General features: G+C 41.1%; 1 protein-coding gene across 17 annotated transcripts in view; it reads right to left on the bottom strand.

Annotated features, from left to right (window-relative positions):
* Positions 1-19,462, bottom strand: part of TACC1 (transforming acidic coiled-coil containing protein 1) — a 126,112-nt gene that overhangs the window by 27,543 nt on the left and 79,107 nt on the right. For 11 of the 17 annotated variants that reach the window (XM_033231551.1, XM_033231560.1, XM_033231579.1 and 8 more), the window contains one exon: positions 4,255-5,371. The exons of 3 other annotated variants lie outside the window; for them this stretch is intronic. In XM_033231551.1, the coding sequence (XP_033087442.1) occupies positions 4,255-5,063 (809 nt within the window). In that variant the 5' untranslated portion in view covers positions 5,064-5,371. Of the gene's footprint in view, positions 1-896; positions 933-4,254; positions 5,372-18,864; positions 19,054-19,462 lie in introns of those variants that run through there. 3 more of the 17 variants (XM_033231616.1, XM_033231627.1, XM_033231569.1) reach the window with 2 other exon arrangements.

Below are 19,462 nucleotides of genomic sequence, written 5' to 3'. Positions count from 1 at the left end.
GAAAAATCATCACACTGGACCAAATTCTTTAAAAATTCTTTATTGCACTAAAACCCATAGACGTCTCATAAAACAGTTCCAGTTAAGACTTGTGTGCTCACAGAGAAGAACTGTCAATAAAAAGTATAAAAATAAAAATATGTGGGTAAACTGTTACCATTTCTATTAAGTAGTAAGATGGAAGATGAATGTCACATGCTGCACAAAGCCTGAAACTGGGGAAGCTTGAACCACCTGTTATTTGTAGATTAGCACACAACTTGTGATCACAGGACTAATTCAGATTCTCTTCTAATAAACTTAGAATTTCCAGTAAAAACACCACTGTGACCAAAAAAAGAGAAAAAATTATTTGCAACATTTTTCTTTTGTAAGAAAAAATACAAAGACAAGCACATAAGTTACCAGAATGTGCATAATCACTAGTTCATGATCTTCTTTCCCTAATCTTCTTACTGAGTGCTACCCTCTGCCACCAAACTCAAGTTGAGCTGACTCAGTAAAATTTATTAACTGTTCCAAGCCAGTAGCTTTATCCTACCAAAAAAGCCAATGATTTCCAATATTAAATAGCAGAACAGTCCCTCAAACCACTGCTGTGATGATCTTGGGGCCAAGCCAGCTTTTGGTATTGTCAAAGCGCCACGTGACACCTGCCAAGCCAGGGAGCGCAAGCTCTAGTACCTAAGGTTTGTAAAGACCAAGCCCCACTCCCTTAGGTATGGACAACTGCAAGGCTAAGCTGACTCATGAAGTGACTGATGAAATGCAAAAAAAATCATCAGAAGATCAAACTCAGAATTAGAAGCAAACATGCTATGGAGAGATGGCTGGGGGAAGGGGGAGAGGAAACTGCCAACGGTCCCAGTGACAAAAGAAACAGCAGGAGTACTTACAACAGAAAACAGAGAAATTTCACTTGTTCAGTAGTCCTGATGCACCAACCAAATTAGAGACAGGAAAGAGACAGACAGATGGAGAAAAAAATCATGTAAAGACTGGAATATTCAACTCTAGTCTGGCAGATGTAAAAGCTGCACAATTCTTTCTACGGGGTGAGATACAAATTAAAAATGTATTCATGAATGTTATCACTAGTGAGTGAATGATGAACAGACCTCATCTACAAAACAGACTGGTAGAAACACTCAGAAATGCCACAAATTCAAATTTATAGATGAAAAATAAACTTCCAAGAGGTCTAGCACTCCTTTCTTCTAAAAAGAACAAGACGACAAGATTTTTGATTGCATAAGGACTTAAACCCCTATTAAGTGTATTAGATCAAGAAGTTCATTCAACAAAAACAGAATAGGGGAAAAAGGTTACTTTACTGGGTGAGGGTGGTAGGACTCGAGAGATGGTGCTTCTTGATGCTGAATATAAAGTGTAGAATAAATTACCCTTTCTTTGGCCCAGATTTCATCTTATTTAATGCATTGGTGGCATGCAACTGAAAGATCCACAAATGACTCCTTATCAACTTCAGTAGGCAGAAGCATCCCACATTTAGGGGAGGAAGTACCTAGGCCGTGATGTGCCCAGTACATACCCTAAGTGCTGTCTAGAGAGAAGTAACCAACCTTAAAAGCCACAAAAGAGGGCACCCAATCAATAATATTTTCCAACAACCATTTAATTGCTTATATACAATCAAGGAACAGATCGAGAGCTACTAATGACATTTCACTCCCCTTAGCCATTCTGGGGCTGCTGAGGAACTGGTTCCTACATCTCTCTACTTTCTTGGTCCTGAAGTCGATCCTTCTGCTCTTTAAACCTCTGGGCATCTTCCTTTCTGCTGCAAGTCACCATGATATCCGGAGTTTTTCTTTAAGTCACAGCAATGCTGAGAAGCATTTCCCCAACCGATCTATAGTGAGAATTATAAGCACAGTGCTTCTCATACTCCTTGTACATATTTCATCCTGCATCTCATTGGTCCTTCTTTATATCTACATTTTACTCCAACTTTTTAGTAAAATGTCACAGGGCCACAAAAGGATATACAGTCAGGTGCCATGTAATGACATTTCAGTTGTGTATACGATGGTGGTCCCGTAGGGTTATAATGGAATTGAAAAACTATTGTCTAGTGATGTCCTGACGATCCTGACCCAGGGTAGGCCTAGGTAATGTGTGTGTCTGTGTCTTAGTTTTTAACAAAAATTTTAAAAAGTAAATGAATAAATAATTTTACACAAAGAAAACTTACAGAATAGGGATATAAAGAAAGAAAATATTTTTGTATAGCTGTACCATGTGTTTGTGTTTTAAGCTAAGTATTATTACAAAAGTCAAAATTTCTTAAAAAATTAAAAAGTTGATAAAGTAAACATTACAGTAAGCTAAACTTAATCTATTAATGAAGGAAAAAAATTTAAATAAATTTAGTGTAGCTGAAGTGTACCGTGTTTATAGAGGCTACAGTAGTGTACAGTAATGTCCCAGGCCTTCACATTCACTCACCACTCATTGACTCACTCAGAGCAACTTCCAGTTCTGCAAGCTCCATTTATGGTAAGGGCCCTACACAGGTGTATTATTTTTTATCTTTTATACTATATTTTTACTGTACATTTTCTATGCTTAGATATGTTTAGATACACAAATACTTACCATTGTGTTACACTGCCTATAGTAGTTTTTGTTTTTGTTTTAAGATTGGGTCTTGCTCTGCCAGCCAGGCTGGAGTATAATGGCATAATCATGGCTCACGGTAACCTCAACCTCCTGGTCTCCAGCAATCCTCCTGCCTCAACCCCCTGAGTAGCTGGGACTACAGGTATGCACCACCACTCCCAGCTAATTAAAAAAAATTTTTTAAAGAGACAGGGGACTGGTTGCCTAGGCTGGTCTTGAACTCCTGGCCTCAAGGGATCCTCCCACCTTGGCCTCCCAAAGTGTTGGGATTACAGGTGTGAGCCACCACACCTAGCACCTACAGTACTCAGTATGATAATGTGCTGTACAGGGTTGTAGCCTAGGAGTAATAGGCTGTACCATATAGCCTAGGTATGTAGTAGGTTACACCACCTAGGTTTGAGTAAGTTCACTTGATGATGTTCACACAACAAAATCACCAAAGGATGCACTTCCCTGTGGCTTACCCTGTGGCTAAGTGATGTATGACTGTATTATCATCTACTCAAGTTTTGTGATAAAGTAATCCTGTAGCAAAGTTAAACTGAAACTTGATATGGAATATGACCTTAGGTAATTATACTGAAAACTCCAAAGACCTTGCAAAAGTCAGATAATTTCCCAGGAGAGATGGGGGATTGACTAAACCGACTACTTTACTCAGTTTTAACTGATCATGTAAAATATTCTTGATTCTTATTAAAAATTTACCTTCTGGGCAATGAGCCAGAAATTACACATGGAGACAAGAATTCTCATCAATTTTTAGTGGTAGGTTTGTTTCCTAAAAAAATCACAGCTTTCTGTTTATGTAAAAAGTCTTTCTACGAGACCCTTTTGGACCATTTCCCATGTTATTGATGCTACAGAGGTAAGTTATAGGATTGGAATTTCTGTTTTATCCATAAAGAATACGAAGACGGTGGCCAGCACTGCATTTGAATTGTCTGTAACATGACTCCTAACAGCCCAGCCAGGATTTCTGAAAACCATGAAATCTCTACCTGCCTATCTCATGTCATTTTTTTTTTTTTTTTTTTGAGATGGAGTCTTGCTGTTTTGCTGTTGCCCAGGCTGGAGTGCAGTGGCGTGATCTCGGCTCACTGCAACCTCTGCCTCCTGGGTTCAAGCAATTCTCATGTCTCAGCCTCCCGGGTACCTGGGACTACAGGTATGCACCACCATGCCCAGCTAATTTTTGCATTTTTAGTAGAGACGGGTTTCACCATGTTGGACAGGCTGGTCTCAAACTCCGGAGCTCAAGTGATTCACCTGTGTCAACCTCCCAAAGTGCTGGGACTACAGGTGTCAGCCACCACGCCCAACCTTTTTTTTTTTAAACATAAAAAAGTCTCTAGGGCCAGGGGAAAAGAACTTAGCTGATTAAGCTGAGGATTCAGAAATAAGGCAACAATTGGAAAAGGAAACCTCTGGTATTTCCGATTCCACACAACAGGCCAAATAGTGAAGACTGCAGGATAACATTACGAGCTTTGTATCAACCTTGGTGCACCTCAAAGGTAAACTCAGTTCACCAAAGCCAAAAGTAGCCAGCTGCCAAACTCACAGAGAAGACACAGAGCACGACACCCAGCGCCCACTGTCACTCACGTTATTAAACGCGACTTTGCCTTCTTGGGTGATTCTAAGATTTCATTAACATGATTACCAGTGGGAGAACAAAAGTCACTGCTTGTTAAGGTCGTAGTTGGTTTAAAGGGATCCACAGATTCGTCAAAGTTATCTGGGTCAAAGTGGTAGGAGCCCTCAGAAGACAAGGATGGGGAGTTCTGCAGAACAGAGTGGCTCCCAAAGGGGTTGAAGCTGGCGTTTTCCCACTGACTAGGATCTAGCTTGGAAGATGTTTGGGAGAGAGGCCCGTCACGTGCCACTGGGTCTGTAGGCTGTTCTAAACCTGCTGACTTACTGATGCCATCTTTTTGCATCTTGGGAATCAGTTTGCTCCCCGGTTTCCTGCCAAGCTTCCTTGGAAGGGCTTTCCTGGCCTCTATGTTTCCCATATCTTCTGTGAAATCAAACTCAAGCTTGAGAGGTAAGCTCCTGGACTCCTCCCCCAGCTCAACCCCTGAGTCGTTTGTGTCACTACTGAGAGTGCCGGGAGTTTCTTTAAGGTCAGGGGGAGACTTCTGGAACCTGGCACCTCCTAGCGAAGAAGGACTTGTGTTCTCATCCAGCTCTTCGGGACTGAAGTGGTAGGATGCTTTGGGGAGAGGTGTACCCTCCACAGCAGCGTCGGTGTCTGAGAACTCTCCTCCAATTGCTTTCTTCCTCAGGGGGACAGGCTTGGGCTTTCTCAGCTTGCTTCTTCTGCTGGGCACAGGCTCTGGACAGGAGTTGCCAGCTTTTAGATCGGCTTCTGTGGAGGCCTCAAGGGTGACCCCCATGCTGCCTTCCGTCATCGCCTCGTCCTGGAGGGCGTCTGGCGGGCTGGAAGGCAGAGCCTTGCCTGAGATTGCAGTTACACAGCCATGAGCTGCTTTTGTTCCAAGGGCTGCCAAGATATCCGTGGAATCCCTCGTTTCTATTGAAAACGGCCTCACAATGGAAATTTTGCTAAAATCATGTTCAGGCTCCTCTTTGAAATTCTTGACTGAGTGAGAGTCAATGGCCTGCTGTGGCACTTCATTTTCTGAAGGTTTAGAACAAGTCTTAGATGAACATTTTTCAACCACTTCTGCTACAAGCTCTTCATCAGCTTCTTGTGATTCTACAATGAAACACAAAAACCATCTATTAAAGAATTATCTTTCTGTCATTGGTAAGTATCTTTTCCTACCTGAATTCATATAAACAAATAGCAAGTTCTTCCCCTTTTGCTTTTATTAACCATCTCTAAAGTTCAGCAAGGATGGCAGCACAGCCTAAAAGAGAAGAGTAGCACAACACCCTAAAATGAATTTTCCTATCCCAAGTTGTGTATGCGTATTATCCAAGTGATACGAATGGCAAGTACACCAAAAGGACTATTTAGAAAAAGGATAAATAGAGCAAGAGTCTGCTGCAATGTATATTATGTGATGCTAACACTCTGTAGGGTAAAACTGGTCTGGAGGAATCTTTAGAAATCAATAGCTACAGTGCAGGGAGTCAGATTGGCGCTGAGACACTTCCTAGGGACAGCCGGACAGCTTCAGGGTCAGAACCTTATGCAGTGAACAGATTTGAATCTTTGGATGTTAAAAACACAAGTATCTTGGGAGGCCAAGGCGGGCACATCATGAGGTCAAGAGATCGAGACCATCCTGGCTAACATGGTGAAACCCCATCTCTACTAAAAATACAAAAATTAGCTGGGCATGGTGGCACATGCCTGTAGTCCCAACAACTCGGGAGGCTGAGGCAGGAGAATCACTTGAACCCGGGAGACGGAGGATGCAGTGAGCTGAGATTGCACCACTGCATTCCAGCCTAGACTCCATCTCAAAGAAAAAAAGAAAAAAACCCACAAGTATCCACAGAACAGAATTTAAAAAGACTGTTTCAAAAATAAATTTAAAAAATCTACTGTGACCAACTCAGAATCATCTCTCTGTAGACCTAAAAACTAAAAGAACCAAATAAGAAAGCTAATTTGAAAAACCAGATATGGAAATGGTTTTAAAACAAATAGCCCTTATTTCACTAAGACACAAATAATAAAACAAAAAAGTTATTTTTTCTTTAGAACCTCTGCCTCTAAGCCAGACCAGGAATTCTCTAAATCACTTGTGAAAAATAAAAATCCTTTTTAATTGTGGTCTTACTAGGATAAGTGCTGCAAATATTAGGAAAATGTGAATGAGGTAATTTCATTAAAGCACAAAGTGATTTCCTGACATAGATATCTGAAACAAGAGTAGCACAGAAAACTCAGTGAATTGGTTATAATATCTCATGATTTTAAAGGAAATTAAGAGATGATCCTCTAATCCTACTTCCTAATCCTAATCCAGGGGCAGAGTCAAGTACCACTGGAATATCATAGCAATAGTTTTTATTTTTGTTTTTCTTGAGACAGTGTCTCTGTTACCCAGGCTGGAGTGCAGTGGCCTGATCTTGGCTCACTGCAGCCTTGACCTCCCCAGGCTCAAGTGATCCTCCCACCACAGCCTCCCAAGTAACTGGGACCACAGGCATGAGCCACCAAGCTCGGTTAATTTTTATTTTATTTTTTATGTAGAGATAGGACAGCCAAGTTGCCCAGGCTGGTCTCACTGGGCTCAAGCAATCTGCCTGCCTTGGTCTCCCAAAGTGCTGGGGTCACAGGTACAAGCCACTGCACCAGCCTGTTTTTTTTTTTTTTTTTTTTTAAGGGGTCTCTCACTCTGTTGCCCAGGCTGGAGTGCAGTGGTGTGATCACAGCTCACTGCAGCCTCAAACTCTGGGGCTCAAGCAATCCTCCCACCTCAGCTGCCTGAGTAGCTGGGATTTAGAATAGTTTTTTTAAAGCACTCACACACCTTTCTCATGAATCTTTTATGATTATTATTGGGTAGTGGTTTATAAATTATACTTCACAAATATACTTCAGATATTCTACAAATGTCCAATTAAAATTTTTCTTATAAATATATGTTTATTATTAATACTAAGTCTCAGTGCTTCATAGCCAGAATTTGGTTTAACATATTTCAAAAGGATTTTTTTTAAAAGAGATAGTAAGTATGGCAAAATCTTGGTAACTGTTGTCCAGGGATAGGTATATGGGAGTTTTCATTGTATTATTTTCTCTGTTATACACTTGTGAAACTTTTCATAATAGAAAGTTTAAAAACTCAACTGCAATACATACAAAATTTTAACAAGAACATTTTAAACTGTCCTGACAATTTCACTTATGTGTACAGAGTCTATTATCTCTGTCCATGTATGCGAACTGTTATAAATGTGTTATTGTTTCTTTGTGCTGATGATGGGGAGGCAGACAACTGAAAACAAGCCATCAACACCCTAGGGCTGCAAATATCCATGTATTTCCGTGTACAACTGGCTCAGTTAAAAGACAGGCCAGTTGTACAACACTGAGTCTTGATTATATCAAGGTTTAGATAGTTATCACTCCTTTTAAGTGTTGGTGCTTATTGTCAGCTTTTTAGATTCAACACAGATGGTATAATAAAAATATGTATTTTGCCTTTGTCCTCAGTCCCTGGCACGGAGCTCCTACAACCCCTGGAACCTCCTGACTGGTCAGAGTGTCTTTTGTGCGCTAATGAATGACTAGGTGCTGGGGGTCCCTTGACAGCTGCAGGAACGGGTTGGTCACCAGAAAGACCAAGCCAAGATTAGAGGGTTGCAACGTTCAGCACCGTCCCCACTCCTTCCAGGGAGTGAGAAAGGCTGGAAAATGAGCTTAATCACCAAGGCCAATAATTTAATCAATCATACCTATGTGATGAAACCTCTATAAATACTCTCAAATGACAGGGACAGGGAGCTTCCAGGTTGGTGGACACGTTGACTTACTGGGAGGGTGGTGTGCCCAGAGGGCGTGGAAGCTCTGCACCCCTGCAGGTATGGGGATACCTTGCCCTATGTATCCCTTGCATTTGGCAGTTCCTGAGTTGTATCCTTCATAATAAGCCAGTAAATATAAGTATTTTCCAGAGTTCTGTGAGTCGTTCTAGCAAATTACTGAAACTGAGGAGTTCTGAGAATCCCCAAATTTATAGCCAGTTGGTCAGAAGCACTGAGACTTGCAAATGGTATCTGAAGTGGCAGCAGTCTCGTGGGACTGAGACCTTATCTTGTGGGGTCTGCACTAGATAGTGTAAGAAATGAACTGAATTCTTGGAAACCCAGTTGGTGCTGGAGAATCTGAGAACACCCAGAACAGGAAATGTGCCTTTTAACAGTGACTATTTAAGAGACACAGCACTAAATTATCTGAGATTTTTTAAAATGATACTTCTAAATATCTCAGTTTTGTATTTTCTACCAAAAAGATTTAAATTTATGAGGAACCACTTTATGTACTATTTCTAAAATTTACATCTATAAAATTAACAAATTGGATGAATTGTTAGATATTGTTAATAACTCAAATCTGAAACACAAATTCCCCTCTGCTCCTCTTTCAGACTTTTGAAATAGTTTAATTAAGGCATGCTCTCAGGCACTAAGCTGAATTATTAAAAAACTTATCTGCAACTACTGACCTGCATAAATCAAGGTTCTTTCAATCATGTAACTCAAATACTACTGAAATAAATTTGATTTTTTTTTTTTTTAACATGGTCTCACTATATTGCCTAGGCTGATCCTGAACTCTTGGGTTCAAGCCATCCTCCCGCCTCAGCCTCCTGAGTAGCTGGCATTACAGGTGCATGCCACCACATCCGGCTTAGTTTTTAATTAGACTCTGATTTAGTTATTTTGTATGTTTCAATCTCACAAATCTCTTTGTTTTTAAAACTAATGTTTTTAATCTTTACAACTATAATATATGTCACCTTAAAGTCTATTATATACTAGAGTCCACATAATTTTTTTTTTTTGAGGAAAAGGTTCTACTGCCTTAAGATTTTGAAAACTATGGTTAAAGTGGAAAGTGCATCTCTAAAAATGGTGATATGGAAGTAAGTGGGGATGAATAAGCCTTCTAGGAACTTAATACACGTGTCCTTTTAAGGAGAACTTCAGCATCTCTCAGTTGTACTACAGATGACCTCACTGTAAGTAACAGATCTTGAAAATCCTATACAAGAGGTTGTATTTTAACGTCTTCATCCTGGTGCGCCCAGCAGGAGTAGATGGCGTGGCATGGTGGGAGAGCCACCCTTTCTATATGCTGACAAGCAAGAAATGGTCCTGAGCCACTGTTTCTCCATCTAGAAAACTATTTTATACTACATTTTACGATAAATCAAACTGATATACTGGAAGAATTTGTTACCTAACTAAATCATGATGGATTTGGTAAAAATAAAAATTCTACTTCTAAAATATTGGTATTATACATGTATTTTCTTGTGTACAATTTATAAAGTGATATTCACCCATAAACTAATTAGCCTATATTAAATGTTAGGACAAGAACTACCTCCTTTCATTTGCTTTGGATTTGTTTTCCAATGGATTTTCTTATTTGGTTATTTCAGTACTTTGGTCTATAAAGAGGTGATTCTGGGCCAGATATGAGAGGTTTTCCATTTATTTTTGAAACAGTCTGATTACTTAAACCCTGTTCTATGGAATAGGGAATACAGTTATGTGTTGGTTAACAACGGATTCTGAGAAATCTGTCATTAGGGGATTTCCTCATTGTGCAGGTCACTGTGTGATCATTACAGAGTGCACTTGACACAAACCTAGATGGTATATTTACTACATACCTATTGTATAGTCTATTGCTCCTAGGCTACAAACCTGAACAGCATGTTACCGTACTGAAATACTGTAGGCAATGGTAACACAATGTTAAGTATTTGTGTATCTAAACACAGAAAAGGTACAGTAAAAATATGGTATTATAATCTTACGTGATCACATCATATATGCAGTCAGTCACTGATCAAAACATCATTATGTGGTGAATGACTGCATTTGTATTTTTAACTTCCAAACATTCAAATATGCTCACTGCATAAAATTCTAACCCTGAAACTGTCAGGCTGTGCCTGGAAACTCAGTACCGATCTGCATCCCTCACATTTAAGCTGTTGATGTCCAATGGCTCCTCTGGACCTACAGAATGTTAATACCACATCAGATACACTGCAGTAGAACCTTGCTCTACTTAGTCTTTTCCTAAATAAATTCTATTTGCATCATCCAAGTGATAAAAAAAATCAACAGATTCTCTCTCAAGAATCTGAATTAAGACAGTAAGTGGATCTGTAGGAGGCTGAGGTCAGGATAAAATAGAGACAGAAGACCATCCTATACCAGTTGGCAAGTGATAGAGAACAGAGGTACCTGAGGACTTTTCAATGCCCACAAAGGCCTACCTACACTGCCCCAGCTTAATTTCCATGAAACTCCCCTTTCTAAATGATGTATACGTATTTAAGCTAGTCTGAGTGGATTTCTACCCTTTGAGACCAAATGTATCCAAACTAAAGTGCACAGAGAACTCAAGTCCCAAGATTCTGAGATCAACTGATGTCACCTAATGAGAGACAAATACATAAATCCTTCTGATATGAAAGGATGGGCATTACAATCAAGCCCTATGCAATGTCTTCACGGAGCTCAGAGATGAAGAGCAAACCTGCATGTAAGTACAGGATGAGAGACCTACCTGAACAACCGGCCAACATTTTCTAACACGCGATTGCAGTTAACTGCAAACTAAATACAACCCATGGTGGCATAACTGAGCACAAAGCAAATGCAATCTCAGATCCCATTAACAGATAAACAGAAACATCAATGACAACAGTATTGAGTAAAATGCACTGATGGTTTGGATGGACCAGGCAATGGGCTACTAAGAGCTCACCAGGATTGTCCTATTGAACCAAGACACCAGTCTTTACCAGTAGGCAAACCCAAATCTGTCCAGACTCTAAGGCCTGGGTACTAAACCACAGATTAAATTCATCTCTTGATTGCCAGAAAAGTTTCTTGTAGTCTCCTCGATTACACAACATCTGGGATTGTGAATTCAGTTAGATTCTGAATTCAGTTCTAAGCTCCTCATCTTAAAAAAATTGTGAACAAAAATGAATGTCCTTAGAGGAATGTGGATCAAGGTGGTGTATCTGTAAATAATCAGTCTAAGATATTTGGCCTAGAAAACTAAGAAACACTATAGAGTCTGCAAATATTTTAAGGGCACTTGAGGTAAAGGGATTAGAATTATTGTAGCTTCAGAGGATAAAATTAGGATCATGTGGACAACTATTAAGAGGAAAGTGGATTTCAACTCAGTATAAGAGAAAACAAACAAACATGCATTGAGTGCAAAGAGAAGCCAGCTCCCTATCCATCAGGAATGGTCCACTCCTCCATTTCACTCACACATTCACTCAGTCATTCAACAAATACCCAAGCATTTTTACATACTGGGCTCTGCGCTTGGCACTGGGGATGTAACAGCAAGCAAAAAAGAGGAGGGCTCTGTTCTCATGCAGTTTAGAGACTAGCAGGATAGAGAGATATTGATTAAATAATTACTGAAAGAATGAAAGGGAGAAATGAGGCTGGGAAAATAGAAAGGCATCATGCTTACAGAGCCTTGCAGGCCTTGTCAAGAATCTGGTTCTATTCTAAGAGCAACAGGAAGCCATAAGGAGTTTTTAAGCAGCAGAGAATATACTCAGGTTTATATTTTGAACAGACCCCAGTTGCAATGTGGAAAAGGATTAAAGAGGGTAAAAATGGAACATGTAAAACTGCTAGTATGTTATTCTAGGGGCTTTGACAAGGGTGATGCTAATGAATAGGAAGTATCAGGGGAACCCACCCCCAATATTTCAACGTAGGTTCTTTCTATTTTCCCTAAGTGTCAGCCAATCTGAGAAATAAAGAGAAAGAGTACAAAGAGGAATTTTACAGCTGGGCCGCCGGGGGTGACATCACATATCAGTAGGTCTGTGATGTCCCCCGAGTCGCAAAACCAGCAAGTTTTTATTAAGGATTTCAAAAGGGGAGGGGGTGTATGAACAAGGAGTAGGTCACAAAGATCACGTGCTTCTGAGGCCAATAAAAATCACAAGGAAAAGGGCAAAGCAAAGATCACAAGGCAAAGGGCAAAATTAAAATTACTGATGAGGGTCTATGTTCAGCTATGCACGTATTGTCTTGATAAACATCTTAACAGAAAACAGGGTTCAAGAGCAGAGAACCAAAATTTACCAGGCTGGAATTTTCCAATCCTAGTAAGCCCGAGGGTACTGCAGGAGACCAGGGTGTATTTCAGTCCTTATCTCAACTGCTTAAGACAGACACTCCCAGAGCGGCCATTTATAGACCTCCCCCAAGGAATGCATTCCTTCCCCAGGGTATTATTAATATTCCTTGATGGGAAAAGAATCTCTCCTACTTGCATGTCTGTTTATAGGCTCTCTCCAAGAAGAAAAATGGCTCTATTCTGCCCGACCCTGCAGGCAGTCAGACCTTATAGTTGTCTTCCCTTGTTCCCTGAAAATCGCTGTTATTCTGTTCTTTTTCAAGGGGCAGTGATTTCATATTTTTTAAACACACATGCTCCACAATCAATTTGTACAACAGTGGTCCTGAGGTGACGTACATCCTCACCTTACGAAGATAACAGGATCAAGAGATTAAAGTAAGACAGGTGTAAGAAATTATGAGTATTATTTGGGAACTGATAAATGTCCATGAAATCTTCACAATTTATGTTCAGAGACTGCAGTAAAAACAGGTATAAGAAATTATAAAAGTATTAATTTTGGGAACTAATAAATGTCCATGAAATCTTCACAACTTATGTTCTTCTGCCATGGCTCCAGCTGGTTTCTCTGTTCAGAGTCCCTGACTTCCCACAACAGGAAGAGAAGTTATACTCTAGAGAGGAAATAAGGAGGTGAGACTGATAAAGCTGGGTGATAAGCTGGATACAGGACTGAAGTAGGAGGAGGTAGCAAAGATGATGGTAAGTTTGAGCCTTTGAAACTAGAAGACTAGTGCCATTGAGATTCAGGAAATACTAGTAAATGCTTAGGGACTGTTGAAGTGGGGCCATGGGTTTGGCCTTGGACATGCTGAGATCTGTTTCAGGTTTTTTTTTTTTTTTCCCCATCATTCCACACTTCATTTCAAAAAAAATTTAAACATAGCTTAAATACATTGTTATACTTTATTTATTTTAGAGAGAGGATCTCACTCTGTCACCCAGGCTTGAAGACAGTAGCGTGATACTGGCTCACTCCAATCTCAATCTCCTGGGTTCAACCGTTCCTCCCTCCTTAGCCTCCTAAGTAGCTGGGACTACAGGCACACCACTACACCCAGCTAGTTTTTAATTTTTACGTACAGATGAGGGGGTCGTACTACATTGCCTAGGCTGGTCTCAAACTCCTGGGCCCACATCATCCTCCTACCTCAGTCTCCCAGAGGGATAGTATTGCAGGTGTAAGCCACCATGCCTGGCCTGTTTGGGGATTTTGAAGCAGAGATGTTGACTAGGTAGAAGTATGTTCAGAGAAGAAATCTGGGCTGGGAATAATATTTGACATCACCAGAGCCATGGATATAAGATGTGATCATCGTAATTCACACTGAATACAACATAATAACAAGTGATATCCATTTTACACTTTCATCTTTGAGCTTTAACATATTTTAAATCCTAATTTTAAGTTTTAAATACTTATTTATTTTTTGGAGACATGGTCTTGCTCTGTCACCCAGGCTAGAGTGCAATGGAGCACTCATAGGTCACTGTAGCCTCAACCTCCTAGGCTCAGACAATCCTCCTGCCTCACCCTCCTGAGAAACTGAGACAACAGGCATATGGCCAGAGTGCCCAGCTAATTAAAAAAAGAAATTTGTAGAAATGGGGTCTTACTATGTTGTCCATGCTGGTCTCCAACTCATGGCCTCAACTGATCTTTCTGCCTTGGCTTCCCAAAATGCTAAGACTACAGGTGTGAGCCACTGCACCCAGCCAGAAGTTTATTTAAAAAAAAAAGTTTACCTAAAAAATATGAATCTAAGATAAGATAAAACCTGAGTTTTAAACAGATTTTTAAATTAAAAGAGTAATATTATTGATAATTACATCATAGGTATAATGACATGATCATAGGTGGTATCATGATATCTGGAATTTGCTTTTAAAAATACCTAAGTAACAAAATGAAAAAACAAAAAAAGGAGGATGGTGGAAGCAAGTATGGCAAAATCTTGATAGTCCTTTATCTGGGCAATGGGAATACAAGTTCTACTTTTATATGTAGTGTTGGAAGCTGATCCTAGTTTTTTAAAGATTTTTTACAGTTACATAATTTCTCTCTCACTCTTTTTGTCATGGACTCCTAAACATTTACTACCATTCTCCTTCATAGGATCCCAGGGCTGGAATATCCAGGGCTATGTGTTCTTTCCCTATAGCTTCCAGAAAACCTAAGGGTTAAAGGGAAGGGAAGTAAAGCGCTACCAACGCTCAGCTGTGAGGAGCTGAGAAGCCCTTTTCCCCTCCTTCTGTAAGTCCCACACTCATCCACCTCTTGGGGTTCTTTTTTTTTTTCTGTCACCCAGACTCCTTCACCATCAATCCCACAGCCCCCAAAGAAAGGAGTCTATGAGAATTACCTTTTGCCAAACTCTCTCCTAGCTTTCTATTTCTGCCCTAATCTCCATAACACAAGGACAGGGCCTTTCCCGCTTTCTTCCACATGTACCCACTCCTTTTAGAGTCTTCCTCCTCTCTCCATCATCTCCACCAGCTGCTTTTGCCAAACTGAGTCCCTGAGATTCTCAAAACGGGGTGTGTACCAATCAGTGACAGGGGCAAAGCCACTCGAGAGCCGGGGAAGGAGGAGGAAGGAAAAAGGAGCACATCTCAGGACAAGACAAAAGCTCTAAGTCTGACCCTGTCCCAGCAACTGTCCCTGGACACCAAACGCTCTGCAGTTTAAGAACAGCCGTGTCATCTCCTCACCCTACACCTAGGAAGGGTAGTACTGTGTGAGATGGCTTCACCCCCACATGCTCCTCTCACTGGTACTTGTGTTCTTACATTAGTCAAGCAGCTGGGAATCAAGAGATTTATGCAAAGTTAGCATCAGTGACAGGGAGCCTTATCTGCTACATTGTAAAACGCATGGCCCTGTCATGGTGGAATGGAGAAGGAAAACAAACACCATCCCACTCAGTCCTCAGGCTGAGCAGAGGGCTGAAGGAACTCCACTGAAAAGACACCCCCGCTGAGTCATTTCTTGGCCAGCTCGGGGCAGGTGCCAGGTAAATAAACTTGATCAGCCCTACACCAAGTCACTGCATTCGCCATATCTCCGTCTGGCACCTTCAGTCACCAAGAGAAGGTCCAAACAGGTAGAGGCAGTGGGTGGGAGAGGAATGCTCATTTACTTAAACCAGTTTGGGGAGCCCTGAGGAAAAAAAAAAAGAGAGAAAAACAAACTAACCACATAACTTGAAAAGGTATGTTTGGGTAAGATTCTATTTGCATTTACACTATCAGCAAGTGTCTCAGTACCAGCTGACCCCACATACCTAGTGCTGCCCTAAAACGCTAGGCCAGGCCCAGTAGCTCATGCCTGTAATCCCAACACTTTGAGAGACCAAGGTAGGGGGGATTGCTTGAGCCCAGGAGTTCAAGCTCAACCTGGGCAACATGGTGAAACCTCATCTCTACAAAAAACAAAAGTAAATTAGCCAAGCATGGTGGCACATGACTGTAGTCCCAGCTATTCAAGAGGCTGAGGTGAGAGGACCACTTGAGTCTAGAAGTTGGAGGCTGCAGTGATCTATGATCACACCACTGCACTCCACCCTGGACAACACCGCAAGTCCCTGGGAAATGAAAAGAAAAAGGAAAGGAAAGAACCTAAACTTCAAGTATCCCACCACAAGTAACTTTTAGTAATAAGTTACATATCCAGATCCTCAGTAGGCTCCAGGTCCCAATCTCCCATAACAAAGAGTTTGGGCCACAGCAGTCAGGCCTTGCTTTTCATCTGAAAGCACTGTTATGCAACTAACCTACCTTTATGGGCCTTTCCATTTTTATAGAAATCCTGTGTTCCCTAAACACCTTCTTCCAGTGCACTGTTAGGCTCTCTCTCTAGAATGAGTTTGATGAGTTTGATTCTGACAAGCACAGCATTGCCTGGTGGCTTGGTGAATACAGACAGAGATTAGATCAGTAAATGAATTAAAAGCAAACACAGAGGAAATCCACAAATAGACCAAAATTTCCACTTCTGGTCCATTTGTTACTGTTAATGAAACTCTTCCTTTCAATAGTCAGCTTTCCCTAAATCTAAAAGGTTGTATGAATCGCCCACGGGTGATCTTAAACAGTAGATGCTTTTTATGCTTATTCAGGGTAAAGACTATTCTCAGTAAAAAGAGTTCTTCCCTCTCTATATATCTTTTTAAAAGAAAAGGCACGGAATGCAAAATTTTAAGGATTAAGGGAAACAGCTTAACATTCTAGTTTGCACTCTGGTATGCTGAATATATACTGGGTTAAAATTCAAATCTATGAAAAAACTTGAAAGTCTTAGAATAGGGGAAATGTTATCACAAAATATTTTTGAAACTTCAGAAAAATGTATTCAACTAACATACTGAGAATCAACTGGTTAGCTGCTTTTACATGTAGAATCTCATTTAAGAAGAGATAAGACAGCAACCACTTGGAAAACAATGTACATTAACACTTCAGATTTGGCATTATTCTCAGCTATGCTTGACTTTTCCCTCCCAGATTTTAACTGTATGGCAAAATATTGTCTAAGAGCTCCTTTTAGATCTGTCCACCACTTCCTCTCCTTTAGACAGATAGTCCTTTTTATGGGTTTCTAAACATCTGATATGATAATTGAGAAAGCTGCCAGAATTTGGACAAGTCTCCTGTATTCTCACATACACACGCTGGCTCTCTTTCTGACCTCAAAACACATAAACAGTTTCTCATATCCAAGTGGCTTCAGGATGGGGGCTGGCCACCAGAAAGACTAAACACAGGATTAGAAGACGGGAATTTTCAGCACTCTCCACCCCCATCTCTGAAGAAGGGAAGGGGGCTGGAGACCAAGTTATAAAAACTCTTGGAAGTATGAGCTTCAGAGAGCTTCTGGGCTGGCAAACACAGATGTGCACAGAGAGTGGCGTTCCCAGAGACGGCATGGAAGTTCCGTGCGCTCCTCCTTATACCCAGCTCTCCCATGTGGCTCTTCCTGAGTTGTATAACAAACCAGTAAACTTTAGCATTTTCCTGAATTCTCAGAGTTATTCTAATGAATTATCAAACCTGGGCGAGGGTATGAAAACCCCAAAATTTGTAGAAAAATCAGACAGAAGTGCAGGTGACTGGGACATGGGACTTGCAACTGGCATCTGAAGTGAGAACAGTTTTGTGCGATTGAGCCCTTAAGCCTCTGGAGTCTGAGGCTAACTCGAGGAAATAAGTACCAGAATAGAACTGACTTTTTAAAAACCCAGTTGGGGCTGGAGAATCAGAGAACTAGTATAGAAAAGAACTGCATATTCCACAAGCTACAGGTTAGCCACTGATACATAAACACAGTCTATTGAGCAGCAAGAATACAGGCCTAGAATCCTTCTTAGTAAGCACAAAAATATCTTCTTATCCAAAACCAAGTCCCCTTCTACCCATTTCTCCTCTGCCTCCACTTCATCACAGGACTCCCATTCTCAACCTAGCCAGCCCCATCCCTCTTCCTCCTCCCAAGATAGAGGGATGGAATTTATATTCTCTCTCTCTCTCTCTCTCTCTCACACACACACACACACAGAGGCAGACCATGACTCAATCATGCTAGAGGGCCCCCCCCCAATTAATTCTAGAGCTATCTTCATTCATTTAATTTCTCTTCATTCACAGGATGAACCTGAGAAAACCCCAAGTGGACCATAAACCAAGGAAGAAGGGCTCCAGGGTTCCTGCTGATGGCATGATGGAGTCAAGGACATTGCTCTGTGCTGTCACACCACTGGGAGCAGGCAAGCATGGAGCCAGGATGGAAGCAGACGGCCTGTCTCTAGAACAAACCCCTGGGGCCATGCTTCTGAGCACCCAGAAGTCAGACAGGGAACCCACATGACCACAGTGGAGCCAGGTATCTCAAACAGATGGAATTATCCCCTAGCTCCTCTATTCTGTCCTCATTAGTGGAGGTGACCTCACAGCTTCACACAACTGCCCAGGTTGCAATATGTCTCATATTAAGAAGCCTCTGACAACAAGAGAATAGAAACCCTGGTTACCAAGGCAGAGGCCTAGATTTCTGAATTCAAGCCCCAAGTGTGCATCTCTGCCACTGAGGGCCACATAAAAGACACACAAAGGATGCCACAAATTTGGAAGGCCTCAGCACTAACGGTGAAATTTTACAAACATATAAAAGCAACTGACTGTAAGTCACAGTATTAAGAAATTCTAATAAACATCCAAACCAGATGTTCAATGTTGGCATTCTATAATTCATTTAAACTGGTAGTTTTGCCAGGACCTGAGGCCCACTATTGAACCACAGAGTATCTTCTCAGATCACCATCCAACCAACCAACCGACCAACCAACCAACCAAGCACAGGTCCTTACCACCAGCAGCCCATCCTGTGCTGGGCACAGGCACAATGGAGTCCCAAAATAAGCGCAAGGGGCCTATTCAGCATCCAGTTAAGGAGGCAAAAGTCACACTCAAAGCCCCTTGAGACCAGCTGAGTACTGAGTCAGGAGGAAAGCCCTATCACCACCTCAAGACTGCCACCTCAAGGCCCACAACACATTTGCACAGAAAACCCTGCAGCTGGACTTCTGCTTTTAAAGGAGTCATTTCCTGTGTCACCAGATTCCCTTTCTCAATGAGTTACTTCCTTTTTAAATTTGTTTTCGTATTCAGCAAAAGAAGAAACCTCTAGAAAAAATTATGCTTTATTTTTGAAGGCCAGCTGATTTGTGTTTTTAAAGGACCTTTATTATTAACTTAGAAGTAAGCTGCGAACAGGTGGGAATGTAAATAATTCATCTAAGGTATGGGCTATGAGAGAGGTTAGGAAGCCAAAGAACAGATCATGCTCAGTGATTCTTCAGAGAAGAAAGGAAACAGCTGCTCTCAATGCTAGCCAGAAACAAATGGGTCAGAGCCCAAAGATGACTTCCTAATGGGGCACTGATGCCCTTTGAGCCTGATACTATA

The sequence above is a fragment of the Trachypithecus francoisi genome, unplaced genomic scaffold, assembly GCF_009764315.1.
Source record: "Trachypithecus francoisi isolate TF-2019V2 unplaced genomic scaffold, Tfra_2.0 Contig01440, whole genome shotgun sequence".
NCBI lineage: Eukaryota > Metazoa > Chordata > Mammalia > Primates > Cercopithecidae > Trachypithecus > Trachypithecus francoisi.
The sequence above is the reverse complement of the archived record's forward strand: the minus strand, read 5'-3'. Positions and strand labels throughout refer to the sequence as shown.